Raw genomic sequence first — 27,204 nt, 5'->3', positions numbered from 1 at the left:
TGTTCAAGTCATTTTGTTATATAATATTAATGAGAAAAAAATCAGTTCCTGGCAGGGGCCACTGTCTGTGTGGAGTTGGCATGTTCTTGCTGTGTCTGCATGGGTTTCTCCAGGGACTCCCAATTGCCCCCACAGCCCACAGAGGTCCAGGGAGATGCACTGGCGTGTCTACATTATCCCAGTTTCAGAGCGTGTGGATGTGAGTGTGCCCTGTGATGGAAGGGCATCATGTCCAGCGTGGGTCCTGCCTGCACCCTGAGCTGCCGAGAGAGGCCCCAGCCACCCAAGACCCTGAAGTGGAATAAGGAGTTGAAAAATAATTGTCTTACTTGTTTTTATTCATCTTTATTTATTATCTACAGAGCTAGCATTTATTTTAATGTTTGAAATTAGAAGTATTTAGGGTCTTTATTTATAAGTTTGATGAAGATTTTGGTGACCAGAAAAATGCCATAAGAACTTAACTCTTCTTTATATCAATTAGCCTATGGCAAAATTGGTTTCGTTATACATTGTTTTGCTTAAAGGCACAGTTTCCAATAACCTATCATCGACATTAAGTGAGTACTACTGAACTTTACAGCTCATTCGACCTTAAAAGAACACAATATTCCAAAAATTTTTAATGAGGAAACTATAAAATGGAACTGGAGGCAACATCAAAGCTGCTTCCCTTTCTAATGTTTGTTGAGAACAACACTGAGTGTACATTAAAAATGCACGGTAATGTGTTCCCTTCTTGCTAGAAGCACTGGGAGCCTTCTGCTGGTATCTATTTTCTTTAGATTTTCATGCCTGCTGTAGCGCTTTAACAAAGAGCATTATGCAAGTGTTTATACATATTATATAAAAAGAAAATGACCATATGGCAAAATAAAATAAAAATTTATGTGTGTATATGAAGGTATTCATAGCCTATCTCATCCCTGACATCTGGAGAGACCACCTAAATAATCCTTTATGTAGGCTACTAAGAATAATAGCTTTATAAACCAGGATGAGGGTAAAACTTAGCAAAAATAACGATTATAAAATATGGCCAGATGGTTTTTATTATTTTACCTATTAGTACGTCAATTTTGAACTCTTCTAGAAAGTCAACAAAATATTCAGCTGAAAGTATAGAAATCATCTTTGAAAGACCTCTATATCCCTGGGGAAAGATCTGAATGAAAAATTAAATAGATCTCATACCATTTTAAATTCAAATAGTGCCAAAAATTTATAATATACTTTTTTATTAACTTACTTAATGCTTATACCAAGACTACAAGAGAAATTTCCACCTTATGGATAAAAAAAAAAATGAGATTCAACAGTTAAATAACTTGCCAAAGATCATATAGCTGGTAATAGCCAAAATTAAAACTCTCATTTAAGTCCTGTGCCCTTCCTCAATACGAGTCATCTCTCAAGATTTTAAGAAACTGTTTTAAAAAGAGTATTAAGTGTATTAGCAAAATATTAAATAGATACATACAGATAAGCAATTGCATTTAAAATATGGGTTTGAATTTAAATAATTGGGTCTAAACTGAGGATACATCATAAATAGAAATTGTAGAAGGTCTTACTACTATAGAAAAGTATCAACAGACCTAAACATATTTGTATTTTCCTGAATGGGCTACACAATGAACATGGGTACTTTTATAAATAAAATTATACAGAAAAGGTCCCATATATGCAAGTAATGGGTGCCCATTTATTTTAAAACTTAAGAATAATTTTAATAAACTTTACATCATTTTTTCTAGCACAGTTTTGAGTGCAATACACGCACACTCTTAATTATTTTTAAATATTTGGTTCATAAATTCATCTCTGTTAACCTCTAATTAATTACAATACTATATCTAATGATTCCTATTCTTCAGTTAAATATATATAACTTCACCTAATGGATGTAAAAGCACATAAAAAAATACAAACTGTGAAAATATTAATTATTCACGTAACTACCAAATAGCCTTTAAAAAATGTATGCTAGTAAAATGTGTTCTAAACCCAGAACACATTTAGATAGTTTCTAATCAAACTAAACCAATGGCCATCTACTATCTATCTAAAGATAAACCGAATCATAGTGCAATGGAGTAAAGTATGCTTTGAAAATGTATATGAAAAACACGTGTGCATATGTATGAACACCCTTGTGTGTATGGAAAAGAGTTTTAAAAACAAATGAGACGGAGATTAAGGTAATTGGGGGCCATGTTCCATGTGTTTTCATGAGGCATCTGTCCGGTGAAAATCTCTGTGTATAGAATATTAAATTTTAAAAATAAGTAAAAACAGAATTGGCCAACTATTTCCCACGTTTGTTGTTTCGGTTTTCTGCTGCATTCCTGCGCCCTGTCTCCCAGCCACGTCTCCAGGAATGGCTTCGCACTGCAAAGCCTCGGGCAAGGTCACAGGGAACTCACAGCGCCGCTGGGTGGCCTGATTAGCACCAAAATGGGGACTAACCAGGGAAATAAGGACACCAGAGAGAAGCCAAGTAAGCTCTTAAATAGAAATATCTTAAATGTACAGTATACTTTTTCTTAAGGTTTATTTAGTATGGCAAGTCGCAAGAGACTTTGAAGAAATAGGTAAGATCTTCCCAACTTGGGTATCAAATTCTCTTTTCCACTTGAAAATACAACCACACCATCCCAGCAGATCATCCATCTCAAGTCATAGAAGGGTAGTTGGGTTCCCTACTGACAGGTAATAATCTCTAGAGCTTGAACAAAAGGCAACGTTGCCTTTGCTTCCCCAAACTTGATCTCCCCTTTTCAACCACAGGGAACTCTGAAGCATCCGGTAAAATACTGAAATACTTTAGAGCACCAACGATGCCCAAATTCACCCTTTCACACAAAAGACAAAAAGCTCACTGCCTCAAAAGGAACGAGAAACATCTAAAGTGTTGCTTCATATGTTTTCATTATAAATAGGTGATAATGTAGATAATTTTGAAGACCAATCTAAATATAATTTGCAGGTGCACACATTGGAGAAAGTTAAAAATCTCATCTGTGATCAAACATCCTTTAATATAAGATGTGTAAGGAACAGTTAAGAAAATTAATTATAGTGACTTTGAAAAGAGGTAGTGCCATAAATCTAAATTATACAATACTAATTAGACTCATTAAAGGGAGTATATTAATTCTGGCAAAGATCATATTCTCTCACCTTCATGGCTTTTACAGCTTGTGATCCTGAGTAATCAAATTCACCTGCCTGACCAATGGACAGACCACCCGATCCGAGGATAAGGACTTTGGAAACCTGTAAGCAATAAATAAAATAAAATAAATGCATTGCTTTTATTATTAAGATGAGGCTATAAGGCAATTATGTGTGTACATATTTATAGTTTTAGATAAGAATCTCCCAAAATGTAATTGACTAAGTGTATTACATTCAATATTTCATGGGTTTCTTCTGAACAAAGGATTGGCACAAAAACAAGCCTCTGAGCCTTCCTAAACTGATTAAAAACACAAGAAGCGAGGGGACATGGGACACCTTGATATTTACATTTCTCCTTTACAATTCAGTGCCAGAAATATTTATAGAAAATATAACAAGAAAATGATCATGCCTTGGCAATATATTTGTACAAATTGTATACATGATTTCAAGCAAAGAATAATACTGCTTATTTCTTAGCTAATTGCTAAGCCCTTCAGAGGAGAAATATGTTCTTGGTCAGGCAAGGGACAAGGGTTTGGGGAACTTGGTTCGCTTCAACAAGTATTTATTGGGCACCTTCCAAGTCACTGTGGAATCCCAAATTAATACCTTTCCTTCTTCATTTAAAAAAAGAAAAGCATTTGAAGACCATAAGTTGATATTCTGACAAAAACACTACACAGTTTTTCTTTCGCTACCTGGAACCCAGTTTGACTCCATGTTGAGAGGCTACATTACCTCCAATCTTTTCATCTCAGGAAAAACAGGTTGCCATGGAAATCCTTAAACCATCTAACTCAATTTATTTCATGTACATATAAATCAATTATTTTTATTAATAAACTATATACATATATATCCCTCTAAATTTTGTAAAATAATGGTGTGGGTATGTTTGCGTGTGGTTTAACCATGAAAGAGAAGGGTAAAGATCTTATATTAACATACACATTCAAACAGATAAGGATTCAAGTCCTATGATATTTTAATTCTTATCTTTTTGTTCTTTACAGGTAAATAATATTATTCCACTCGTGATGCTGAATAATCTTTAAAAAAAAAAATTATACCACCTCTAGTGATTATGTACTCTGAACTGTGTATCTCAAGCATATGCAAAATCTATGGTTTATTGAGTAATGGAAAATATATCAAATTCTAAACTAAATTAAACTCTATTCTTTACTACATTATTTTATTATAAACATCCTAGAAGAACTAAACTTTAAAAGATATGACTTTAAATATAAACATGAAAATTCCAATGAGCGTTCATTATTAAGAACAGACCAAATAATTAGATGCTAAAATGATAGGAGATTACGGTAACACCAATCATCTTTCATAAACATTAAAAAGGTTTACATATTAACTTAAAAACATACCATTACATGATAGAGAAATTCCAAAATACATAAACCAAAAAAAACCCCACACATACTGACCTCAATTCGAGATGCAACGAGAGCGGGTTTTGGTAGAACCGATGTAATAGTGGTTCCTTTCCCCTTCTTTATCAGTGAGAAAAAGGAATCAAACAGATACTAGAAAAAAAACATAACTAGTTAGAAGCTTCAAAACTTGTAAAGTTGTCAGATAAAATACAGTATGCTCAGTTAAATCTGAACTTTAGATAAACAAATAACATTTTAGGATAAGTATTTCTATGCAGTATTTGTTTTTTGCCAATTCTGGCAAAACTAATTGAATATTTATTACTATAAGAATTAGATTAAATAAACACTTCTAACTACTTATGTGAAATTCTAACAAAAGAGAGTTTTCAGCAGACAATGAACATTTCAGATAATGCCTTCTGAGAATGTTAAGTTTTCAGCCTCCAAATTATGAACAATTTTCTTCTTCAGAGTGAAATTTTGGTTATAATTACTTATGCATCCTAAAGTTAGAAATAACTGAATATTTAAAATTTCTATCAGCTCAAAAAATATCTCCAAAGATTATTCTTAAACTTTACCAATGAATTTACTTCTATTTTTACAACAGACATAACAAATTTCAACAAAAATATCCATTTTGCTATTTTTGACAAGATAAAAAAGGATTAAGTGATACTGGATATTACATGTCTCAATTTCAATGTTTCTAGTCTGAGGCCCTAACATCAACAAATAATTTATATTTTAAATGTAAAAAAATATCATGCATTACACAATATATGTGCATAACTAACTTTTATTTATGAGTTTCATTGTGGTTAAGTAATGCTATATTGACTTTGGCTATTAAGAACCATTATTTCTTAATAAGAATGAAACAAGAAAAAAAAAATCTGAAAAAGCAATTCAGAGATGAGGTGGTAGAGTTTACAGACAGAAAATTCTTATTCTCTTCTTCATGTTGCCTGGGTGTCTTTTCTGAAAGTAACTGCTGACAAGGAAGAATTGTAAGCATTACTGTTGGAGGCCCTGGGGTGCGAGAGATGAAGAGTTATACCACACTTCCCAGACTTGTCTAAGTATCACTGCAAGCTCTTGTTTTGCAAAAATGTCCTTGAACGTGGAACCAAAAGCTCACACAATAAAAGTAGAAATATTTATATTGTAGACAAAACTTCTCTCGTAATTCTTTATGGTTCTTAAGCCATCCAACTCTATGTATGCGCATGCATGACCTCTCCCCTCCCCCACCCTCCTGCCTTCCTTTTCCTGCTATTGTTTATTTTCCCTACATGGCTGCACAACCAGTTGCCATAGAGATTTTGTGAAGTTACAGATGGGGGATTAAAATTTCATTTGAATTATGAGAATGAGAGAGCAAGGGGGAATTCATTTGCATAGGACAACTACTGTAAATTTTAGAATTAACTATATTAGAATGATAATGATTTAAATAAAAGTAGCATTGCATCAGGTTTCTTAAAAAAAAAAAAAAAAAAAAAAAAAACCCATGACAGACTGACACACATTTCATGATATTCCTATAATATTCAAGGGGATATTTTAATACCATGAAGGTATTATCACAGCACCCTCCTTGAGAATGTTCTGTACCAAGGTCACCTAAGGTGATTATTTGGTTTCTCAAGTTTTCACATAAATACATTTCTAATTTATTTTTTTAAGTGTGTAACAGGCCTCATGTTTCTTACATACCTCCGTGTCTGTCGGCCCCGGGCTGACCTCTGGGTGGAACTGCACACCGAAAAAGGGCTTGCTTTCGTGCATGATACCCTAAGGAACAAGACATGGGAGAAATGTCTTCAATGACAATGAATATCAACCAGGGATGAATATTATTCAAATTAGAATTGCATTAAATGCTTAAGAACATTTGCAAAAACTAACAGTACTACTAAAAATAAGCCAAAAAGACTCAACCAAATGTGGTTCCCTTAATAAAAACAACTGATTTGGTTTATGGCTTTTGGGGCCCCTCGAAGCTTTGTTCAGAATCCACCCAAATCCTCTTCTTATCTTCATCTCCTAAATAGGTTCTCCAGGGGACTTCTCAAAGGATACTTCAAATGCCTAGTCCCAGAGACACACAAAGAGTAGTTTCAAACAGATCTTCACCAATCCCCCACTAACAATGAGTGTGCAAGATAGTCATTGATAAACCACCCAAAGGATGGATCTTAGTGAGTCACCGACGAGAAAATAAGACAGAGAGAAGTGACTTTGTGAAAAGCATAGGGCTCTGGGAAATAACCCATAAACAGAGTCCTTTCATGCACAAACTCCAAATAGCCCACGTAAACAAGAGAAAAGTGTCTGTTTAACAGTATTAAAAGCCTTGCATTTCCCATCACCAACTAAACAGGTTCTTGAGAGCACTTACCTCGTTGGTTTGATCGTTGACATTCACAAAAAGTGGCTTCCAGCCAGCAGGAAGGGTGTTTTCCAGGGCATAGCCATGATTCTGAGCTGTAATGAAAGCCTGTCTGTTTGTCACATTCAAAACAGGCTGATTCTGCCCTCTGGAGAAGACGGGAAGAAGGAAGAGGAAAAGGAAGGAGAAGAATATAAACGCATTTGTCGGAAAATTGTGAACAAGAAAAGACTATTAAAATTCGAAAGTTTCAGTTGCTGAGTGAGTATTATTACTCTGTGAGGAAAGTCACAGATTGTTAATCCCAATCATTTTAGCAACAAAAATCAATTCAGGAAGCTTCATTGTGTGTTAAATATCAGGCCTATTAAACTTCTGTAACCAGTCTTGGAAAAGGGGACAGTGCACTCGTAACAAAAAGTTGGGTTGCTTACTAGCTAAACAGTGACAGACAAATATAAGTGACTTATTTTAAGGGAGCCACAGTCATTTTAAAGCTAGATGAGAGTTCATGGACGATAATAAGGAGATAACGACTCAGTCCTGAATCCATTCGAATTGCACTTTCGGTGGAAGGTGGTCCTCTGGGAAAGCTCCGTGTTCCATCAATCAGTATCATTTGGGGTAAGGAAGGAAAACCGAGAGGATCTGAAGATTTCTTGGTTCTTAAGCCACCCAACCTTACAACGTTATCAGTGCTCTGAACTCAAGTTTAAAATCAGAACGATTTCCCCTAGAATGTTATTCGACTGAGTTTTATAATTTCAATGTTTGCCAAGGAGGGGAAACCACACGACCGCCAAGCCATTGTTAGAGAAGCTGGGTTTCACAAGCACAGTGGAAGCTGAACCAGGTAGTCAGGCAACCATGAGTCACTGTGAGCACCTATTTATTCTGAAGGAAGCAGCATGTGAGTTCTCTAAGTCTTTTGGATTTAGTTACTAATGATATTTCAGAGCTAGTCCGACCTATAAACAAAAGCCTCGCTACCTCACCTGTTGGCCATGGACATCTTGTAGGATTTGGCACCGGCAGCTAATCCTATTATTAGATTTCCTGTGCTGATTCCGAACAATGGCTCTTTGCGGTCACTCTCCAAAACCTAAATCAGGGAGAACTTTTGTTAATCCAGAAGGACAGTCCCAAAAAGTGCCTCTCAAGAAATAAAAAGGAAGCATCCTCTGCCCCCTCCTTAATTAACAAGGTAAAGAAAATAGTAATTGAACAAAAAGTTAGACTATGAATAAGAACATGGTTGACAAGTTTATAGCATTAGAATTCAATAAAATGTATTTACCATACAGGCTAAAATAAAGCTAATTTAATATTTCTTTAGAAACTTGAGGATGTTACAGGTCCCAAGGTCACGATGAGGAAGGTAAGCTGTCATTTCATAATTGTAAGGAGAGACATTTGGGAGATCAGACTCCACCCTCTGAACTCAGGGACACAATCCCAGTTACTTTGTCTAAAGAAAGGCTTTTTCTTCATTGGTTCCTCCAGTACATATCTGTGCTGACATTACCGCAGAGGTTGCCAATGGGGGTAACAAAAAATCCTGAATAAATAAAACATCTGACAGCCTCTCGGCAGTGTGGAGCAGACTCCCTCCACTCCGCGCGCAGACACACGCTCCCAGTTCACCGCACCTTTTTCACGTTCTGAATCAGCGGTTGTGCGAGAGCTGGGTTCCCGGGTCCTCCGGCAATCAAAAGCCCATCGTACTCCATCTTGGTGAAATCATGATTCCAGGGGACCAAATGCACTTCAGCTCCGCGCTAGAAAGGACACAGGAGAACGACCAGAATTCAGTCACACTTTTCTTTGCCAAAATGCAATTTTGCTAGACCTTCTCCTGACTAACCACTTCCTAAAGAGAAGGGAAACATAGCATGTGATTCAAAGAAATACAGCTGAGCAAAGTAATTCTTTGGTGGCTCATTGTGTTTTGCGTGATGTTCATGGAGCAAATGGTCAATAAAAGTGGAGGGGAAAAAAAACACTATTCAAGATTTGATCCTGAAAACATAGATGACACTTTTCTACATTTCAGAAGTTTGCAGAGCCGAAAGTTTTCATGCCTGGGCACACTGGAATGCAGGTTATCTTACTAGAACTATGGGAGAAAGAATTGCAAAAAGTGGTAAATTGATTTTCTCCAAAACTTAAATTGGCTCACTTTTTTTACCATTTTCAATTTTGCCTTTTTGTGTGATCGAATTTTCATCAGCCTTCTTTCCTAGGGTTTTCTCATATTGCTTATAATATTTATATTCTGATTGAAAAGTTAGAACTTTTCTATGTAAATATCAATAAGAAGCTATCTTTGATGGTTTCCTAGAATCATTTCCTGAGACAAGGATTTGAGAAAAAAGAAGTTTATTTTGAAGTGTTTCCAAGAAATACCAATAGAAAATGACACCATGAGGCATCCCGATGATGTAAGCATTATCAAGCCATTACCATACAGATGAGTTGAACTTCATCCCACTGAGGAACTCAGGGAGAGTATAGAATATCCATCTCAAAGACAGCGCAGCCATGGAGCAGAGGATCTGGGTTATCTACACAATGACCCTCTCTAGTTACTGGTTCATTCTATGGCATCTTCTGCAGGCCAGCAGGCTCCAGCCGACCATAGCAAGCCCTCCGCAATGAAGTGTGGGCACTTGCAAATGGAAGTCAGGCAAGTGCCTCAGAATGGTGAACCGAAAGGGAGATACAGATGGGCCATTCATAGTATCTGCTACTGAATTTTCATTACTAAACTTGACCAGAATTTGAAATCAAAGAATTGAAGAATTCCCCTCTACTTGAGCTAATTTTATATTATGCAAATGTGTGTGTGTGTGTGTGTGTGTGTGTGTGTGTGAAAGAGACAGAGACTTACACAAAGAGACACAAAAAGAGAATGGGAGAGGAAAGTGAAGAAGGAGAAATCGCAACAAAGACAATTTAAGAAAACACTGTAATAATGGTTAAATTCTCCCTAAGGACTTTTCAGGTTTAATATTAACGGTTGTCCAAGAGCAGTGTGAAAGTTTGCACTGTATCAGGGGATGACCTCTGCAAACATGTGGTACATAATAAATACAGCCCAATGGAGAAGTTCTCCAACTGACTCTAGTTTTTTTTTATCATCTCTAAACCCCCAGGATGTGAACATGGCATGTCTCAGAATGTCAGTCAGTAAGTGATAAGAACAGTCATCACTTTCTTCTCTGTTTTTGTGGGCTTTGTGGTATTGTTTTTAAATGTAGTCTACATCTCTAATTTTAACAGGGATAAATGTATCATTTTGTAGATCAAAGGCAACAAGAAGAGAGTAGATGCCCTGACATTCTGAGAGAACGCACAAGCTTTCTCTGAAACAGAAAGAAGAAATCAGCTTAACACTAAACGATCGATATTACAAATCCTCACCCTAGAGATGGAATGATTTACTTACCTTGACTAGTAGGCGGATTACGTTGTTTTTGATCCCACAGTCTACAGCTACCACTTTTGTGGGGTTTCCTTTGCCATACACCTTGACATCCTGCCATTTTAAAAACCAAAGAGTGAGAGGGTAGTTCCAGCTAGGAGCAATACGTCAATACACAAGCACATCTGAGGATGCTTTGCACTTAGATTGGCGGCAGATTGACGGCTAACTATTTGGGAGTGACTGGCAGTTAATCAGTTTGTAAGGACAGCACAGTCTGTATCTTTTTTATAATGAAAAAAAAAACTTTGTTATTTTATGTAAAATCTTGATTGCAGTAATAACAACAACCCCTAAGAAATTGGTTGCTTTCATAGTTAACAACCATCTTTCCCATGTTTTGCCTCCCTAACAAACAGTAACAATGGAGTTTTCAAGTATTATGGCCTGATTTAGCACTAGACAGATGTGGTAAGAGACAGATGCTGTTTTAAGTACCACTCGATCCTCAACTTGCAGTAAAGTGTGGATGAGGTAGAGCATTAGACTTATGCAGTGGGGCTAATGGATAAAATCAGTATGAGTCAGAGGAATTACTGAGCTAGTGTAGACCACGGGTCCCTCTAGGTTACTGTACAAGCGTTTGCATTTAAATGGGAGACTTCATGAAAGGATCCCAGAGCATATCATTGCCTGTGCCTTAAGCACTGCTTGGAGTCAGATGCATTTTCATAGGCATTTGCCCGGGAAGTAGTTCCCCAAAGTCACGAAAGGAAAAATAATAGAAATATTTGGAAAGAAGCCTACAGGGCTGGGTGCCCACAGTGATCCCAGCTTTGAGGGTCAGCTAGCACATGCTGAATTTGGGATCATTCAGTTTGCAAACAGTTTTAGATGAAAGTTGCAATCTGTGTATTTGAAAAAGTGTTTCCTTTCACTGAAATGTCTCTCTCCCCACAAAGTCTATAGAATGTGAAATCATAATCCTTGGACTGTACTCAAGAGAAAAAAAATTTTTATGTTTATATTTTTTGTCCTGCTGACTATTCTAGAGAAAACTAATACCCCAGTCTTTCTATGATCTGGATGAATTATTGCTTAACTAATCCATAAATGCTACAGATAACCTCTTTCATCAGATAATTTGAAGAAGTATAGATTTATTCTTAACCTTAGGCTTCTGCTACAAAAGAAAGCAATATTACCATCTAGTTGTAGCTACATGAAATTGCAATTACAAGACAATGAATTGGATTACCAAACACACCCAAACAAAATTCACAGAATAAATCTAATCTAATAGCTAAAATGAAATCATTTAATTGCTCTGGCATTAAGAAACAGAACTAGCATTCATCATTGCAATCTCTCCCATGGTTTAATATAGTAAAAGTATGGAGAGGCTCCCTGTTGCTGATCTTACACAAACACATTACGTACCCTCCATATAGAATGATCGGACTTTAGCAAGATCTCACAGACAGGTAAATATATGAATTTGAATTAGGAGCCTCCAAGAGAAGACTGTATCATGCAGTGCTGTTCAACCATATTTCACTGTCATAGAATTGTTTTAAGGTGAATGTCTTCAGACCCAATGTTCTTCACATTTGGAAAATGCTAAGATAGATGCCCAACGTAGTTCTCAATTCTATAGTTCTATCATTCTAGAAAGAAAAATAGCCCTCGTGCTATGTCTCAAACTAAATCAATTCACATGGAAATGTCTAGAAACAAATACAGGGAATATAGCTTCATGTCATCTGAACAGACAAATTTTAGACTTAAAAACAAGTGAATATCGCATGTGGTATGATCAAATTCCAGATATACAAACAGTTATCTATCTCAGAAGCTTCAAAATGATGTAAATGCATGTCCACGTCCAACATCAGCATCAAGACTCTGTCGTCAAGTCCTGACTCCCAAGGACCCAAATTCCTCATCCTCTGTTCCCATGTGACAAAAGTAGGAAGAAAAATAATATCAAGACAGGTTTTCTCTGAGTCAGACATGCTACTAATCAAGCTATTTCTGCTCTTTTAAAAAAAAAATACTCTGAAGCAATAATGTTTTCATGGCTACAACTCTTCTTCATCAAATGTTGTCCTCCACAGACACCTGGATGGTGCTAGGTCGCACCATGGATCATTTCCCAAATAAACAAGTATCGGTAAGTACGAGGGAGGAAGCTTTTCTAACGACCCTTACTGAGAAGGTTTTGTCACAGTCGGGGGTAGAATACTCCAGACAACCAGAGTCAGTTTTCTAGGGCATTTACCCACTGTCCAATTATATGCTTTACTGCTTCTGATTAGATGTCCTTGACTCTTCACTTCATAAATGTAAAAATTAGATGGTGTAGAACTATGTAAACTTATGATTATTACATGACAGTATGACTATGGTTACTAAGAATTATTCTTTCTAGGATGTTGGAAGGCAGTATAACATGATGTTTAAGAGGTAAACACTAGAACAAACCTTCCTAGGTATAAACCTTGATAACTGTTCACCCTGAGAAGGGGGATTTAATCTATATCTCAGTTCTTCCTTTGGTACAATGAAATACTACTAATACCTATCCCATAGCATTGCTCTAAGAATTGAATACATTATTCAGTGCAAGGTGTTTAGAAAAATGCCTGATACATACTAGACACTCAATACATCTATACATCTAGTCTATTATTGTTTTTATTAATAAAGCTCATACTGGTTATTAAAAATAATGATAATTTTTATGTTAATAATGGATATAAAACCATCAGAAATATTGACTAAAGTAATCAGGATCTTTTTTTTTTTATCCTCACCCGAGGACACTTTTCCACTTTTTGTTCAGACAGAGCGGGAGGGAGAGAGAGGAAGAGAGAGAGAGAGAGAAACATCAACGTGAAAGGGACACATCGAGTGGCTGCCACCCACACGACCAGGGCCGGGGACAAACTGCAACCAAGGTACGCGCCCTTAGCGGGAACAGAACCCGGGTCTCTCTGGACCACATGCCGACGCTCTAACTGCTGAGCCAAACTGGCCAGGGCAAAGTAATCAGAATTTAAAGGAACAAAAGAACCTGTAGCATTTTTACCACCAATTCCGACTACTATTTACTGGCTTTGTTCTTTCCTTTATTTATTCGTTCAATATTTATTGAGCATGTACTGTGTGAAAGACACTATGGTAAGTACTGGGGATTCAGATAAATAAACCATGGTTCTCAAAGAGCTAACCATAGAAAAATAAGAAAGACAATCCTTGCAAGGAGCTAAATACAATTTGTTGTTGTTTTAATAAAGCTATTTATAAAATGACATGGAATTCAAAGGTGGGGTAAGTCCTGGAAGGCCTCGCAGAGGAACTGACTTCTTGAAAGCAAGCAGAGGAGAGAGAAAAAGAGGGTCCCACTGTTACTGCTTAGACCAGGCCCCCATGGGCTTTGTCCTGATTAGCTATAATAACCTAGTTAATTGCTCTTTTATCCAGTCTACTTGTCTCCAAAATGATGCTGAATGAGTTCCCAATTGTTTCCAGTTTTGTTGATTTTACCAACAATACAAAAGCCTCCAGACCCAGCAGCTGTCCATCTCCTCTCATCGTTAGCCAAATAGGGGAACCCTTTAGCTCAACCATACTGCACAGGCATAGCTCTGCAAACGCACCGTGCTGTTGCATACCTCTGTGCCTCTCCGATGCGTGCCATTGTGTGAGCCTGAATCTCAGTTCTCCCAGTTCATCCACGTAACCACCTGCTCTCTGTCTCAGAACAAAGCTAACCCCTGTGCAGGGCTTTCCCTGACCCGCTGTCTTGTTGGGTGCGGCCCTTTCCATTCCCTTGCCCTTGGGGCAACCTGTGTGTGTTCTAAGGACAGCCTTGACCACAAACGCTGTCCATGGTGAGTACTTATTTGCAAGTCCCTCTAGCTTTTATGCTCCCCAAGGACAGGGATTATAGCCCAAGAGACTTATACCTATATCAACGAATATAATCAAAACCAACAGACATCTTTCAAAAATATATTCTATACCCTCTTATAAATATACACTAAACAGATCTCACTTTCGGGTGGCACAGCGGTTACCATGAACGCTAATTTTTGAATTGAGCTATACTGCAATATATCTTCAGTGTGTCCAGGAACACTTCTCCCTGCTCAAAACGACCCCAGACTCTGTTTATTGTGTCTGATTTCTTTAAAGTGCCATTAGCTCTGATTTCTGATTGTCCCTATGCCTGTCTCTGGCAAGTCATCAGCTCCTTTACTTGATATTGCCTTTCAAACCAGATATGCTTCACTTTTGGCAACAAAGGTAGAGAAAACTTGCTATTTTTGTTGTTGTTGTTCAGCTTTGCAATGGGGAACCAGAAAAAAGTTAAAATAATAGTAAACAATTTCTAACTTTAAATGTGCTGATTTGTAATATCTATTTTAGCTGCTCTAAGACCCCTTTTCCCCCTCAAGTCTGGTATTTCTAAAAGATGTCTTCAGCCTAAATGAAGATTTTGATATTATAAGAAAGGAAGGTCTAAAGGGAATAAAAAAAACTTAAGTACAACATGTGAAGGAAAATTGCTCACCTTGGTTGAAACCTCAGCAATCAAATTCTGCTTATTTGGATCCTCAAAATTCACAGACTGACCTTCAAATTCAATCTTCCCAAGCGTGGTGCCCTATCAAATTAAAAAATTAGACAGTTCAAAGGGAGCAGTGATGAAGGTGCTACAGGATCAGTTCACAGGGACTCAAACAGCTCCGCTGAGATCCGACATCTTGGTAACTACTCATAACCAAAAGCGGGTCGTGGTCTCAACCTAGAAAGACAGAGGCGTCTGCACGGCACAATATTGGGAAGCGCTCTGGGAGGTACCATCAGTTCTTTTAGGGCTGAGACAATCATCTTGAGTAAGCAAAGTCAAAGGCATCCGAAATTGGGTTCAAAGCTTTCAGTATTGAGGGTACCTGCTCCTTAGTGCAACTGACCTAAAGGTACTTCATGGGCGACATAGACAAAACAATCCCCTGAGAGAGAAAGAAGAGAAATCTAAAAGTTTTTGAGCATTGAAAAGAATGGGAACTGACTACATTGTGATAGTAAAATCATTTCACAAAAAAATGGAAAATGCTATATAACTCATAAACTTTGAGAAGAGGCATTGAACATCCTCGGTTTCAGTCGTGCTAATGTCTAGATGTCCCTAAGAGCCTGAACTTAAAAAAAATGTTTAGCCTTCTGTGAAGTTTTCACAAATGAGCCTTGCTAGCTTGAACATGGCAAATGTTTTCTTCCTATTTAAAAATGTTTAAAAAAGTAAACATTCTTATTATAAAAAATGTTTTACTTATTTGTTAGTAAGTCTAATTTGACCGATTTAGAAAAACGGCATATTATATTTAGTAGGTAAGACTTTACTGGGGAGGGATGTCAAAATAATTCATTGATTTGCCTTTCTCCAAGAAAGAATTGCATTGAAGAAAAGAGAGGCAAGTCTTTATTTCTTTGAAATGTGTTCCCTAGGGGGAGACACGGGGAGTGAGCGAGGGTAGAAGGCATCAGCACGCCGTTTGGACATGACGGTTACTTGTGATGATTAAAATCAGAGTGCGACCTCAAATTCTGAAAAAATACACTTTCGCTTCCACACTGGGTCATTAGTTTAATTTTTCTCTACTTACTTTTAGAATCCAAATCACAGAATCCCTTGACTATATTTATGGATCCTTAATTTTAAAACTTGGTTTTCAGTTCTCATTCCCTTCTTCTTAAAGCATGCTGAATGAATTTCAAGCTTCCTAAGATTAACCTAAGATTAATAGACTAAAATCTACAGTGTACATTTTTAACATGAGCCAGCACCACTCTCAAAATTAAATATATTAGGCAATACTACAATTTTGTCTGCACTAGCCTAGTCAGCCAAATGTTGAAAACCTAACTGCCTCTAATAAAAGAAGGGTTGATCTAAAACTAACATAAGGAACACAATATAGTTTTGTGGAGTGTTTTCCCAAATTCACAGGCCTCGCCATATTTTATTCAACTTGCCAATTCTACAGCCCAAATTGAGTTTCCCAATTTTATTTCCTTTCCATTCTGGTAGCCTCATCACTACTTACTCCTCCCACAATGTCATTGGGCTAAGAAAATAAAAGAATCTACTTGGGGTCTTTAACCACACTAACACCTGCTCTCAGGAGAATCATGGCAGAGGGAAGAAAGTCAGAGGTGGAGTAGAAGGATCACATGAACTGTCTTCTTTCTGGTCATGGGTGTGTAGCCATGTTCTTATTTTCAAAGCTGCACTTTCTGATTACAGAGATCCTGTGTCAAAATATTCTAACAAGAAATCTATAACAGATTTTCTTGAACTTCTATCTCTTTGACATTGTATCATTTGTTCATTTTTTTCTTGTTTATGTAATATGATTCAATGAGACTACTTTACTGGCATTTTGGAAATGTAGTTAACCTTAAGGAAAGTTTCTGGTCTGGGATAGGGAAGTTTCACATAGCGGGAAAAGTGGCCACTTCTTGTAATAAGAAGATGCAAGCTGACGGTGAGGAGACATTCTAAGAGGAGGGGTCAGATTTTCAGCAATCAGATCTGAAAGCAAAAGATAAACATACATGCTATCCCCTCGGGCACAGGTACAGTCTCAGGAAAGATTGTGTAACTGAGTTATCAGATACAGGGCTCATCTGATGCGCTCATGAAGTGTAACTCCGTCATTTCACAGACAGCTCCTCCAAGAACACCACCTGCGCTGTACACTTCCCGGTTTGCACTTTCCAGCCTGGAGGAGCTCAGTTTCGGTCACGCACCTAGTAACCATCTCCGCTTGATCACTGGTCCTGAGCTGAATTGTAAAGGCCATGACGTGTCAGGATCGTGGACACAGAGTAGGCACTGAATAAACTTCTGCTGAGCGGATTAATCTCATGTCCGCTTAATAAGAGACATCCCAATCAAGTAGTCAGTCTCAAAAATTACACCAGAGACAGTAAAACAAGATAACAGAAACCCAAATGGCAGAAATTGTGTTCTTTTACATCCTAGTGGGTTCCGAGGGCACTGAGAAGAAACATCTATACATTTATATGTGAACAAACATAGATTTGGCTGAAGGTGATGTCCATACCTTCTCCCGAATTATTTTAGTCAGCATTCTTGTATCCACTCCATAAATTGCAGGGATCTAGAAGAAAAAAGAAAGCGTGGTGACAGAGAAATGGGAGGAAATTAGATCCAGCGTATTGTTTTCCAGTTACAAACAGCATCATCTATCTTCCTGAGCAGTAAATAATTTCCCTACTCCTTCTTCTCTCTGACCCGGGGTGGCTCTGTTGTCAGGACACGGTAAATTGCTGTTCTGGCTGGGCACAGGACTCCTAATACCCAGGTACTTCCTCAGAATAAAAAATGAGAAATTCTGAACATCAATCTTCTGCTACAGTTTTGTTGCTTTTAGCACAGGATGTTAAATAATGCTATGTATAGACACACAGACATATTTTGAAATAATGAAATTTGTGAACCTCGTAAGCAATGATATGTGAATAAGATGCAAATCCATGTTTTGAGCCAAACATTCCTGGCACATAGTAGGGACTCAACACATTTTTTCTGAAGGTCCTTGTTAAGTGGTCATGCTATAATAAAATGGTCCCATCTTTTTAATAAACCGGGCAACTCCACCATTTGTTTTATTTTCTTTGACTAGTCTAGATAGAGACAGATGTGGTATAATGAAGGAGCAACGAATTGGGAATCAGGAAAACTAATTGTAATGCCTTTTTCCCACCAATTATCTGAGCGATGTTTGAACAAGCTGGCTTTTCTCACCTGTGCCTCAGAGAGGCAAACTTGTTTTTATCTTATACCCGCCTTTCCATGTGTCGGTGATCACAGAGGAAGAGTCAAATCCCGTTTATACAACAAACTACAAGCCACGGATGAAGCTTCTATTTAAACTAGGAGTTTGGACACAGAGCAGATATAATATCAGGTGCCCTAAATAACACGAAGGTTGGGTGGGGGTCTGAATGACCACTACAAAAATTAGGTCTCTGCCAGGCTGGTGTGGCTCAGTGGATTGAGCACTGTCCCATGGACTGACAGGTCCGGGTTAAATTCCCAGTCAGGGCACATGCCTGGGTTTTGGGCTTGATCCCCAGTAGGGGGCGTGCAGGAGGCAGCTGATCAATGTTTCTCTCTCTCCAAAAAAATCAATAAAAACATACTTTAAAAAAAATTAGCTCTGTGGAAGTAAATTCAGATGGTTGAGAAAAAACATACTTTAAAAAAGTTAGCTCTGTGGAAGTAAATTCAGATGGCTGAGAAGAAAATAGTAATGATCTGGGAGATAATTTTGCCTTCTTTTCTCTGTTAATATTTAGAAAGATTGAGAACAAGGAAGCCAAGGTAAAGATTTTTTTGATTTGTCGGGAAGAGGCAACATTTAGCCCCAGTCAGTAGAAGCTCATTGCAGAGGTAGAGCTTTAGGAGAACAATATTCTGTCAATTACAGGCCCAGCAGCAATTCAACAAAGAGCAGCCACAGCGACACTGAAGATGAAGTGAGGTGCATAGTGGGTCCCTTAACTTTAGTGTGCCTGCCATTCAAACTGAGATGGTCCCCTTATCTGATTAGAAAATAATAGTTAAAATAAGGAAATACGAGGTTTATCAACTTTTTATTTATAACCTCAAATGAAATTTTGTCTAATTCTATAGAGGAGTAACATGTAAACCCAGAGATTCAATGGCAATCTGTTTATACTCATTAAGAATTAAAAATTTAGAAAGTATGGTATGATAATATAACCTGCACAAAGTCACACCTCTAGTAGATGGTAGAGCTGGTACTAGAACCCATGACAAAAGTTGCATATCTGGGTACTCGATAAAAGGGGAGGGAGAGGTTAGTTGCTTGAGAGAACAGAAAATTCTAAAAATTTCTCTAACCCCTTTCCAGAATTAGAAACTCAACGAAGCATGTATGACTGCCACCTAGTGGATAAACTGAAAATATGTGGTCCTACATGTCCAGAAGAGAATGAGTTCAGATAGTTCAGCCTGTGTACTAAGAGAAACAAATTGCTTTCTGAAATTTAAAAAAAAAAAAAAAAAAAAATTGCTCCAAACTGCATGATCTGCCTCCTCTGTTTGGCCCTTTTGAATTAGATATACCTTCCCAAACTTCCACAGACCCCACCAATCATCTGCAGGTGATGTTGGATGTTCTACCATAGTTCTCACCTTTTCTTCCTGCAGCCATTGCCCTAGACTCTTGGTGGCCAGCCAGTGGTTGTAGTCATTGCTGTAATTCAGCACCAGCAAACCTGCAACCTAGAAAGACAAGCAGTCATTTAAAAGGGGGGATCACAAAATATTATCCAACTCTTGTGACAAGCATGTCTTAAGAGTCAGTTTTTGTTTTGTTTTTTTTGTTTTTTTTTTTTTTTAAAGCTTTATTACATCCATTGTTAGGAGGCTTAAATTTTTGAAGATGAAGAAAAAACGGTTATTAACCCTTTGTTTTTAAAATATATAATTGTTACTTTTCTTTCTTTTTTTTTACCTATTTTGCCAAATCCTGAGACTAAGCTAGGTCTCCCTTCTTGGCACCTAGTATTTTTCCTCAATGGCGTTTATCAATAATCTAATTAATACTTTTTTATATAATGTACATTAAAAATGAAACAATTTTGTGTTTCTATTTAAAGGTGAACCAAAATGTGGGTAAAGTTGTGAGAAATAGAGCTAAAGTAAATGACTGGTCCAAGTCATTTGAAAATAGAATGGTGAAAAAATATACAGGAGTAAATTTAGTGTGTAAATTTTTGAGTTCTTTGTATAGTTCACATGCCTAAGTTATTATCCAAATAGGAAGTTTTAATGTGTTTACTTTTAGACTGGCATATAAGCTTTTACTCATCTCCTAAAGAGGATAAGATTAAAAGGCAGATAGTTAATACAGAGGTGATTATCAACATCTTTTTAAAAGATGATCCATCACCAATTCTTGTAGCATTATTATTATTTGGACTTATAGCAATATTTTTCCAAATGAAACCAGGTCTTATTCAAGGCATTATAAGAACAAATCCAAAGTGCCCTGGGAAATAAAACTCACAGTAATGTCATGTTAAAGATTGTTCTCATATATTTAGGATGAGGTTGAGAACATGAATTTAATCATTTGTACTATGGCATTGAGGGAGAAACTTCACCCAGCCTAGACTCTTATAGTAAATCAACTAAATCCCCTTTCAAGTTGTGAAGTCGTCACTGGTGCTACCTTGATTCCATCAGACTCCAAATATTTGCTAAGTCCCATTTCATCCAGCGCCTTCGTGTCAGGGGCTCCCCCGTTCCCGATGATAGGATTGGCCATGGTCAGAATCTGACCCCTGTAGGCAGGATCAGTAATAGCTTCCGGGTACCTGGGTAAAGATGCCAAAATATTACCAACAACAACAAATATATAGAACCCTTGAAAATGACACATGAGATTAAAATCCTACAAACCTGTCTCTAGATTTTAGCAAACCTAGGGAAATTTTATGATAAAATATGGAAATGTATTTCATGATATGACTGATATGAAAATAAAAACTCTTAAGTACTAAGGCATATTCTCATATAATTTTTATTCCCTCAATTTCTTAAAATTTTTAAGTCCTTAAAAAAATTTCTGTAGGGTCTTAACTTTTAAAATATTGCTCTAAAGTTTGCAGATAGCCTGAAAATTCCCGTAGCCTACCAGATATGAATGAGCCCAAAGTGTAATTTACTGTTGAGGGCTACCAGTTTCACCAAAATGTTAACTGTGAAAAATGAACAATTTTTAAGAATACCTTTCAGGATGCTGAAGACTATCCTGAGCATAGCTGTGGTGGTTGCATGGATACATGTTTATTAAAATTTATTGGACATTTAAAACACCGAGTTAATTTCTATGAAATATATATTTAACATAGCTGATTTTTAAAACAGTTTAGTTTTAGAAAGAGGTATATGTTTGAGAATTATTATCAACTTAGAAGAAAAAAGTCAATCCCACAAAAACTGACCGAAAGCATTTCTGATTTCTGAATTAAAAGATCCAAATAACTATTTTAAAGTTCTGATGTGGACTTAGGGGGGGATGCAAGAGGGCTTTATTTTAAAGTTTGGGGAAAGAAAAGGTAAGAACACTTGTATTCTTATTATATGCATATGCATGTATCTAATTCTCAATAATCAGAAACCTTATTCCAACAGATGCCAGGAGCTAGCTACAGCTATTCTGTGCATTGCAATGCATTGCAATGAGGCTTTTCTGTCCTCTGACATTTCACTTTCTTCAGAAGGAGTTAAACCAAATCTTTCTTGTGGACTGACTACTGCTGAAAGCGAATTTAGGTGCTGAGTGGGACTGAATCAACAACCTTGAAACCAATAAAGTTCAGCTCAGGCAATAGTCACCATAAATTCTTCAGCCCCCATGCAGACCTGCTCCTCCCAGAACTACCTCTGTCAACAGAACACTTCGTCTTCCAGCTCAGCGACCCCTAAGGTGACTAACGCACCGTGATATTTATCCACACCTCCATCAGCTAATTTCTCAGGTGCCTCTCACTTGTCAGGAACTGATAATTTTTTAGCCGAGGCTTACACACAATATAAATGCATTTCTTGAAGATGAAAAACAAAATAACCCCCTCAATTATCAACCACCTCAGCGAGTGAGCCACGGAATGAATGAGAGCTGCATTTCTCAATGACAAACAGGATTCGTGGACTAAGCTTAGTGACCAGTGCCTTATTCTACATCAAAAACCACCCTTAATTAATTTAATTTTGCTTCCCTTTCTTCTTTCTCTCCGTAAAAGAACTGTCCGTTTTCTTTAAACATATGCTTACCATACTCTCCAGTAAATGAATAAATACAGCTTGTCCTAGAGAACCGCAGCGTTGGAAGCAAATTAATCTATCAGGTCCTGTTTGACTTTTGTGATGTGACAAGATTTATTACCCATAATCTATCACACAGAAGAAAACTCTAGTGCCCTCCATCATTCTGATCTATATTAAACAGTTGTTCGTTGGCAGGTATATTAACACGGCTAGTAATTAGTGCTGTCGAAAAGCTTAAATAATTGCCTGGTGAAGCAAAACTTTTCAAACAGGTTTTATACACTGTAATTTAATGTTCTCACCAGTGGATCTATTTAAAAAACCATCTAATGTTCTTCATTTCAAACAGAGAGCCGAGAGTTTAGAGAAACATGTATATTAATAATATCATGGAGGTTTGGCCAATCAATATCTTCAATATCAGGTAACCCAATGTCTCCTTGTCTTTACAAGGCTAACTGAATTTCACTAAGGAATTCATCAAATATTTTATAGTTCAGTCTTTTGGAAACCTCTTGAAACCATCCAGTCATTTTTTTAAAAATATTTTAGTAATTCCTGTAAGTCAGGATATAATCACAATATAGTAAATTAGCACCAAAATCAGGACCATCAAGTCATTTTTTTAAAGACTCATAATGTTTGTAATTCCCAGCTGTAAATGCCTATCTAATCCAGCCCCCTCAGCACTTACATGTGGAAACTAGAATTCAGAAAGGTTAACTGATTTCCTCAATATCACATCATCAGTTATCATGAAAACTGAGACCAGAACTTCAGCCTCCTGGTTCTCAGATGAACAAACGTGTTGGCTAGATAAGAACGGCTACAGGATTTCTGTAGCAACTCTTATTCCTGATGCAATACAGCTCTCAGCAGATCTTACAGCTAAGTTGGGTTTCAATTGATAACTTTTTGAAAATATCAGACCTATGCACCTGCTCTCCAATTTAATACATCAAAATGATAAATGTATCTGTTATTTTGCCTTTTTATTAGAGTGCAGAATTGTGTAAAATACCTAAGGACTGTCTTAGCTCCTTGGGGTAGCTCATATTAGATGTGCAAGGGTGATTCCTAACTTCACCAATAGACTAGCACTAGAATATGCTACCCATCCTCTGCGCGGCTCCAATGTTCACGTTAATCAGATCTACACCTCGCCTTGCAGAAGCATTGGGTAATCTCACATACCCTGTGTCGTGCACCCAGTGTTTCTAGAATTATTTTGTTCTTTTTTCCCGGAGGGAACTCCAGGGCCTGTGTTCTCTTTCAGCAGGGGTTTTGAGTCAAGGTCTCTTTTTAGGGATGGCTGCGGTAGGCTGTGCACGGGCACCTTGCAACCTCAGGACAGCAGGTAGTCTTATCATGATGCAGTGATTTCAACGTCCCAACATAGGACCATCCAATGATTCCTCCACACCGGAAAGAATAAAGCCTTGGAGTCGAAGCATTACTCACCCTCCCAGGCCAGTATTAAAAACCACTTCACCAGCAACAGAGGACGGATGGCCGAAGGAGTAACCCTTCATCTTAGTTCCATCTTCCAGGACAATGTGTGCTGTCTGTGCCTAAAGAAACAGATTCATGATTCTTAGCAGAACACAAAATGGAAAGCACAGCTAGTTGAAAAAAAGCCCAAAGGTACAATACACAAACTGACAAAATAAATGCACAGTATATTTGATGAAACCTTCCTACCCAGATTCAGAGTCACTCTACTGTTACTTGTCACTTTTCTTCAAATGGAAGGCTCTTGTCACTGGCAGGTGTTTTATTTTGTTCTGCTTAAAGGAGGAACTAAAGCACGTCGATACATTGTCTGCTCGAAGTCTACTCGTCGAGTTCTTGTCAATGCAGAAATACTCCCATTGAGCAGAAATGCCATGTGTCTATCCTTTTCTCCTTAATATTCCCCAGCTTTGCTCAAGTATTGCTTAAGGGAAGTTCATGACTTTGCAAAAATATTTTCAATTGTACCATACAGCTCATCATTACTCTGAGGTTTAGAGCTAGAAGGAATCTTGAAGGTTATCTATCAAATTGTGCTGTTCCACAGAGCTCTTGTGTTTGATGGAGTTGTCCCGAGGGCTGTCTCTTCCACCAGCTTTATGGTCAGAAGAAGCTGAAACTTGATGCTCCGTTAATACTGATACAAAAACAAGCATTGTGGAGCATCTAAACGTATATTGTCTTTTGCTTTTTAGCAGAGTTAATTATATCCATGTCTGGTTCTCTCTTTAAGTTATAAGGCATTCTGAATTTGATTACTTCACCATACTAATCTTTGAAACAGCTTTTATAAAATTCTTGGCTTAGAAGAGGGACAATTAGAGAAACTTATCTAAGAAGCAGGCATCATCCACTCCTCATAAATACTTTATATTCTATTGTTGAAACAATTTGAGTCTAGCTCTCAATGTCCACAAAGTTGAGGAGAAAGAAATGCATTAAATCACACCTTGGGGTGCAAAATCTAGACTCTGTAAGAAACTCTTTAGGATATAATCATCGGAACATGCTTTAAAAAATAAACTATAAAAAAGAAACAACTATGGAGTAATTAAGAACATTTGCATAATAATATCCAGTATATTTTTTAAGATAGAAGATGGTATTTTGGTTATATTTTTAAGAGTTATTGTTTTAAAAATATACAATGAAGTCCTGAAATGATTAAGGACAAAATAACATGAGATCTGAGATTTGCTTCGAAAGAGATTGGGAGAATAAGTAGGGTAATAGAGAAACAAGTTTGATTATGAGTTGAGACAATTGAGGTAAGGGAGATTACTGAACTGTTGTTCTTACTACAAGGACTAAATGTGGTCATTGAAAATAAAAACATACTAATTCTCTACTTTCCTTCCCTTCCATATTTAGGACTGGACCCATGGTGTCTAATTCTTTTGTATCCTGCCACTCACCTCCACTCCCAACACACACACACACACACACACACACACACACACACACTTTGGTATGCAGCAGAAACTCCATAAATGATTTCTAGACTTCTGTTTCTAAGATCTTCTAGCTTTATAACATATACTCAGCTTTTCAAGTGTTAAAAAGAAAAAAAAAAAAAAAGACATTTTCCTATAGAGATCTTCTCTGTAGAAATACAATTCCTTTTCTATGTGCCAAGTATACAAGTCTCATGACAGTGGAATGATTGCTGCTTAATGTAAAGTAGAGTCTGATAGTCTTTAAATCAATAATACATCATGGGCCTAACCATTGTTTATATGCATGTGTGCACACGCATACTTTAGTAGTCCTTGTTAAAATTGATATGTATGAGATACTTCTTTCAACAGGTCAGCATATCTATTTTTAATCTGCGGTACAGTGCAAGGACCTCAAGTTTCTATTTCAGAGAAAGATTGGACAAAGTGTTATACTGCACATTATATGTTTGTGTGTGTGGGGGGGGTGTACATGGGCTGAGTCAGTTAAAAAAAAAATTTTTGCTCTTTTGTTAGCATATTGAATTACCTTTGAGGTAAAGTTTTATCTATAGCCTTAGAACCAGTGTTTGACATCTCAAGCTTGATACTTTATCTTTACATAGTTGTGGTTTATCTTCTCAGCCACTAAACGAAGAAAGCTTTTGGAATTACTCAGCACAAAGGAAACCACAGTGATTAATGTAATGTGAGTGATGATAGATCTTCACTGGCACAGATCAGCTCAGCACAGGGGTTCTGGGTTCTGCTCCCGTATCCAAGAATTTGCCTTTGCACGTCATTCCTCCTAACATGATATTCTTAGTTTATATTTTATTTTGTCAACTATTGCTTGTTTATTTATGATTCAAGACCAAGGTTGATGGTTTTCGGAAGTAAGAGTGTAATGCTCAGTATATTTCCAAAGACTATTATAAACTCTTCAAATGTCTGTAGTGATGGTTCTCAATAGGGCATGTTTACCGGGAAAATTCCCCAGGTAACTCGGACATGTTTCACCAGGTGAAACCCTTTGGTCCAAGTAATGAAAATTTACTGTCAAAAAATATTTTCTACTGATTCTATTATTTTGTCTTCTCAAGGAAGTCAAGCGTAACCTACATGCTTTCATAAGATAGAAGGAAAAAAGAAAACCTTTTCTTAAATAACATGTAACTTTGATAGAACCTAAAATAATTGTACTTAGTTCAAAAACTTTGTGTGTTAACTGCAAATTTCAATTGTTTTTTATATACCAGTTTTTTCACCCTACTCTGAGCTGTACCTGCCTAAAATATTACCTCTGTTAATATGGTTTTTGTTTGTTTTTTTTACTTTATACTCTTCTCATCTAAGAATTTCAAATAGTCTGATCTATGGGTTAGCCACTGCCTAATTATTTTAAAGAAAGGTAAAAATTAACATAAGCAAATCTAACTCTTGTTAGCCTGTTTCTACAATTTGATTTGGTATTTTTCTTCCTCTCTCCTTGGGACTGGTTTTCAACTTTGCCTTCCACCTATTAAAGATATATTTGAGGAGACATTTACAGGTGCCCGGAATAGTCCCTGAGATTGTAGTCCATATGTCTTTTTGCTCCTTTAATTATATTTTTTGTTCTTTTTGGCAGCTTTTATAGACCTTCCAATCCTCCTTCCAACTACACACTATATTGTTACAAGGCTTCTGTTTATTGCCTACAGTACCCTTTATGTTCCACTTAACTACATTGGCCTCCAATGAGTTTGAAATGATGAGTGCCAATTGACTTATCTATGAATTGATGGAGGAACTCTGAACAAAGAGCTATTATTTGGAATCCTCTCTTCTGGCTAACAGTTCCCCAAATGCTATTTCATTCCAACAAATCCAAAAGAAATTACCTTGTTGCTATCATAAGGTATTTTAGTAGCCTCCGTCCTAGCAAAAGGAGGTCTGTAGCCTAGAAATTA

The 27,204-nt window shown here is 37.0% G+C and overlaps 1 protein-coding gene across 1 annotated transcript in view; it reads right to left on the bottom strand.

Moving 5' to 3' along the window:
* The window catches only part of CPS1 (carbamoyl-phosphate synthase 1), a 135,514-nt gene that overhangs the window by 73,632 nt on the left and 34,678 nt on the right, over window positions 1-27,204 (bottom strand). The window contains exons 5-16 of the mRNA XM_036254973.1: window positions 23,766-23,875; window positions 20,704-20,848; window positions 19,662-19,751; window positions 17,542-17,598; window positions 14,982-15,074; window positions 10,427-10,516; window positions 8,628-8,756; window positions 7,974-8,080; window positions 6,988-7,126; window positions 6,303-6,380; window positions 4,632-4,730; window positions 3,184-3,279 (exon numbers count right to left, since the gene is read on the bottom strand). Coding sequence (XP_036110866.1) covers window positions 3,184-3,279; window positions 4,632-4,730; window positions 6,303-6,380; window positions 6,988-7,126; window positions 7,974-8,080; window positions 8,628-8,756; window positions 10,427-10,516; window positions 14,982-15,074; window positions 17,542-17,598; window positions 19,662-19,751; window positions 20,704-20,848; window positions 23,766-23,875 — 1,233 coding nt within the window. The remainder of the gene's footprint in view (window positions 1-3,183; window positions 3,280-4,631; window positions 4,731-6,302; window positions 6,381-6,987; window positions 7,127-7,973; window positions 8,081-8,627; window positions 8,757-10,426; window positions 10,517-14,981; window positions 15,075-17,541; window positions 17,599-19,661; window positions 19,752-20,703; window positions 20,849-23,765; window positions 23,876-27,204) is intronic.

Source organism: Molossus molossus, unplaced genomic scaffold (genome assembly GCF_014108415.1).
Source record: "Molossus molossus isolate mMolMol1 unplaced genomic scaffold, mMolMol1.p scaffold_m16_p_11, whole genome shotgun sequence".
Taxonomy (NCBI): domain Eukaryota; kingdom Metazoa; phylum Chordata; class Mammalia; order Chiroptera; family Molossidae; genus Molossus; species Molossus molossus.
The sequence above is the reverse complement of the archived record's forward strand: the minus strand, read 5'-3'. Positions and strand labels throughout refer to the sequence as shown.